This window comes from Eublepharis macularius, chromosome 4 (assembly GCF_028583425.1).
Source record: "Eublepharis macularius isolate TG4126 chromosome 4, MPM_Emac_v1.0, whole genome shotgun sequence".
Classification (NCBI taxonomy): domain Eukaryota; kingdom Metazoa; phylum Chordata; class Lepidosauria; order Squamata; family Eublepharidae; genus Eublepharis; species Eublepharis macularius.
Window position 1 is genome coordinate 177,123,943 of NC_072793.1, and position 3,746 is coordinate 177,127,688.

General features: G+C 41.1%; 1 protein-coding gene across 1 annotated transcript; it reads right to left on the bottom strand.

Moving 5' to 3' along the window:
- Positions 1-258: 258 nt before the first annotated feature.
- Positions 259-3,236, bottom strand: LOC129327923 (vomeronasal type-2 receptor 26-like). The gene is made up of 3 exons (XM_054976669.1): positions 3,063-3,236; positions 2,395-2,521; positions 259-1,007 (listed from the first exon to the last, which is right to left on the bottom strand). Exons 1-3 carry the CDS (start codon positions 3,234-3,236, stop codon positions 259-261), a joined length of 1,050 nt encoding a protein of 349 aa, XP_054832644.1.
- Between the last annotated feature and the right edge of the window lie 510 nt (positions 3,237-3,746).

Below are 3,746 nucleotides of genomic sequence, written 5' to 3' on the forward strand. Positions count from 1 at the left end.
AATAAAGACTTGAATTTAAAACTCCTTTATTGAAATAGACTTTTTTCAGGGGGCTAGAATATTCACGGGGTACTTCATAGCTTTTTATAAAGCTTTAAGATTTGTTATGCATACAAAATGTATTTGAAATATTGAGCTCAGAAAAGTGAGGAGCTTAGATTACATCTTTGTATACGGTTGTCCAAGAACAGACATTGCACGTGCCCACTAAGTCATTCAACTGAATTTCAGAAGAAATGCAAGAAACAGACTGCACACTTAATGCTTTCTCATCAGTTGTTCCCTGTGGTTTAAGTCAGGCCGCAGAGTAATTATATAACACTTAGGGAAAAATATGCAGCCCAGTAACCCGGCACTGGAGGCCAAGATGGAGAAGATCTCCACAGCCACCATGTTTTTCCCTTTGGTGCTCAGGTAGGTTGGAACAAACGACACCCAAACGCTGCAAAAGATCAACATGCTGAAGGTGATGAATTTGGCTTCATTGAAATTGTCAGGTAATTTCCTTGCTAGGAATGCCACAATGAAGCTGATAGCAGCCAATAATCCCATGTAGCCCAAGACACAGTAAAACATGGTGACTGAACCTTCATGACATTGCACAATAATTTCTTTATTCAGTGAGTGCATATCCAAATCTGGGAAAGGAGGAGAAGTGCCTAGCCAAACTGCACAAATGAACACTTGGACAAGGGAACAGGAAAAGACAATAGACTGTGCCAGTCTTTTCCCCACCCATGTTTGGAAGATGTTTCCTGGTTTGGAGGCCATGAAAGCCACCACTACCATAACAGTTTTTGCCAGAACAGAAGACACGGCAGCTGAGAAGATGATGCCAAAAGCTGTTTGTCGGAGGAGGCAGGTCACCTTGTTAGGCTGTCCAAAGAACAGTAAAGAGCACAGAAAGCAAAGAAGGAGAAAGACAAGGAGAAGGTAGGTGAGGCTCCGGTTGTTGGCTTTGACGATGGGTGTGTCCTGGTGTTTAATGAAAAGTCCCAGCACCAGAGCTGTGATCAGAGAGAAGAAAAGAGCCCCCAAAGCTAAAACTAAGCCCAACATTTCATCAAAAGACAGGAAGCTTGTCATCTTGGACACACATTGATCTTGCCCCTTGTTTGGATAGTGATCTTCAGAGCAACTGATGCAATCATCCATGTCTGAAAGAGGAACTACTTTGAAGTTACAAGAATCATCCTCCAGAATAACCGCAATACAAGATGTTCCCAGGACTGGTAATTTCAAATACAACTAGCAGCAGATGTGGAAACCCATGCAAATTTGTGAATATTTAGCAAGCATTGCCTGCTCTTTCATTTGGTGCTTCATCTATGAAAATAAGGGGTTTGGATAAAGAGCTTTCTTCTGCTAAGTGAGCACTCATTTATTTATTATTATGGTTCATAACCAGCGCATATCGATTAAACAAATTATACCGAAGGAAAACAATCGTAAAATTTACAAAAATGAGTATAAATACAAGAGCATGACTCAATAATTCATACAAAGCCATCATAGAGTGATTCCGCACACGTTGGATAATGCACTTCCAATCCTCTTTAGAGATCATTTGGGATGAATTTTTTTGTGTGCGGAACAAATAACCCACCTCAAGCGGTTGATAAAGTGCATTGAAAGTGCATTATCCAACGTGTGCGGAATCAGCCATAGCCTGAATGAGGAATCATTTATTTATTTGTTTATTTGATTTATAGCTTGCCCTCCCCGCAAACGGGCTCAGGGCAGGTTACTATAAAATGCTCAATAAGCATTAAAATACATAAATACAGTTAAAAACCCAAAAGATCATAAATACAAGGATTTCAGATGGCAGCCCCCTCCAAATTCCTGATCATTATATAAAACAAAAGAACAGAAGAAGTGGGGTGGGGCCACAGTTTATAATAATCCGGTGACTGCACTTATGGGGGGCAGATGATAACATTGCCCCCCTGGTGGGAGACCAGTAGGGAAGCTCCTAAATGATAAAAGACTGGCCTCAACTGTATGCCCAGTGGAACAACTCTTACAGGCCTGCCAAAAGAATACGAGATCTTGGCGGGCCCAGGTGTCCTCCAACAGAGAGTTCCACCAGGTTGGGGCCAGGATTGAAAATGAGGATTTTTTTCCTGGTCCTTTGTCAGTACCCCACCACTACAATTTTTATTTTGAGCAATATTTAGCTGTTTTTCCTCCTTGCTATTCTGTATAGATTTCTGGGCATTCTGTCTTTTCTGAGCAGGACAAAGTCTGTCTCTCGTCTAAGCAACTACACAGCCACAGTCTTTGCTTCATTCTTCAGAACCTGTTTTCACTCCTTTTGTTCTATAATCTGTCTCTAAATATTGCTATTATTTAGTCAATTCGATCAACAGGTTTTGAGAGTAGATCTCCTACCCTTTTCACTGCTGATCATCCCTTCCGGACAAGGGGCACAATCATAGCAACAAAAAGTCTCTCCCTCTTTTCTTTTCTTGCTGTAGCCAGGGGGGCAGTTGCTGTTGCACAAGGAGAAAGGGGGCACCTATTCTTGGACAAATGAAAAGATAGCGGCAGAGAAGAACGCTTTCCAAAATAAAACTGTATTTATCAGTGAAAAAAAGGCTAACAGAGTAGAATTCAAAGATCTTGTGACATACCCATCAGCACAATCAGTGGGAAGGTGATTTACTCTCCTAAGCATAAAAAACAACTCAAGAAGACTGAAAGCTTCAATAGGCCAATTTCCAACCATGCTTCCAAGCAGCCTACAGAGAATTTGATAAGCAAGGTGGGCACCATTATCTCTGCACTTAACCTTGAGCCCTTGATCATTTGATATCATGCACAGGGTTTACATTTTGGGCTCTCACAGCTTCTTCCCAATGAAACATCCATCTTCCAAATAAAACATTAGCCCTTTAAAATAAATATCAATGCTAACTGACAGTACACTGTGCCCATCCAATGCCTTACATCTATTAAGCCTGCAATGCATGAAGTAGGACATCTGTTTTATACTCCATGAATTTATTGCCCACCCCCTTCTGTGGAGGTTATCCGACTGTATTCCTTAGTGGGAATACCTGAGTGAGTTCTGTGTGCCACTCGATTTTGTCCTCTTCAATGCTCAACTCTTTGCCTGGTGGAGCACGAGGATCGAGCCTCCCAACCTTGACTCTAACATAGGAGTTATTTGGGAAAGTGATCAAGTTCGTAACATCAAACCCAGCTGCCAGCTCTCCATGTTCAGTAAACATGACTTGATCGCCAGCGCTGTTGTTGAATGAAGTCCTCGGAAGAAATGAGTGAAGCTTGGAAGAAACAAAGGAGAAAATCAGTAGAATATAGATCAGCATTTTCACTGAGATTTTTCAAGATGCTAGATTTTGTAGGAGATAAGCAATATTGCAAATATCATATAATTGATATTTGACAGGATCTCTATTTTAGCAATATGCATGGAAGCTTGAATAGATTGTCCAGGCTGGCCTGATCTCATCTAAGCAGGTTTGGCTGTGGTTAGTACTTGGATGGGAGACTACCAAGGGTTACTATACAGAGGCAGGAAATGGCAAACCACCTCAGTTAGTCTCTTGCCTTGAAAACTGTATGAGGTTGCCTTAAGTCAGCTACAACTTCATGACACTGTATATATGGCCAAGTGAAAAAAATATGACCAGTAATAGATGGTTCTGCTGCAATACATTTATAGGTATTTTTTTCAAATACCTATAGATGTAAATGGTTGACCCCAGCCTTCACCATGT

What these genes read in the sequence shown, in the direction of transcription:
- LOC129327923 (XM_054976669.1), bottom strand. Translation starts at nt 3,236, where the DNA reads ATGTTTACTGAACATGGAGAGCTGGCAGCTGGGTTTGATGTTACGAAC. An exon ending in GGCACACAGAACTCACTCAG is followed by an intron (nt 2,522 to 3,062) that starts GTATTCCCACTA and finishes GTCCAAGAATAG; the next exon opens with GTGCCCCCTTTCTCCTTGTG. An exon ending in GATGATCAGCAGTGAAAAGG is followed by an intron (nt 1,008 to 2,394) that starts GTAGGAGATCTA and finishes CTCTGATCACAG; the next exon opens with CTCTGGTGCTGGGACTTTTC.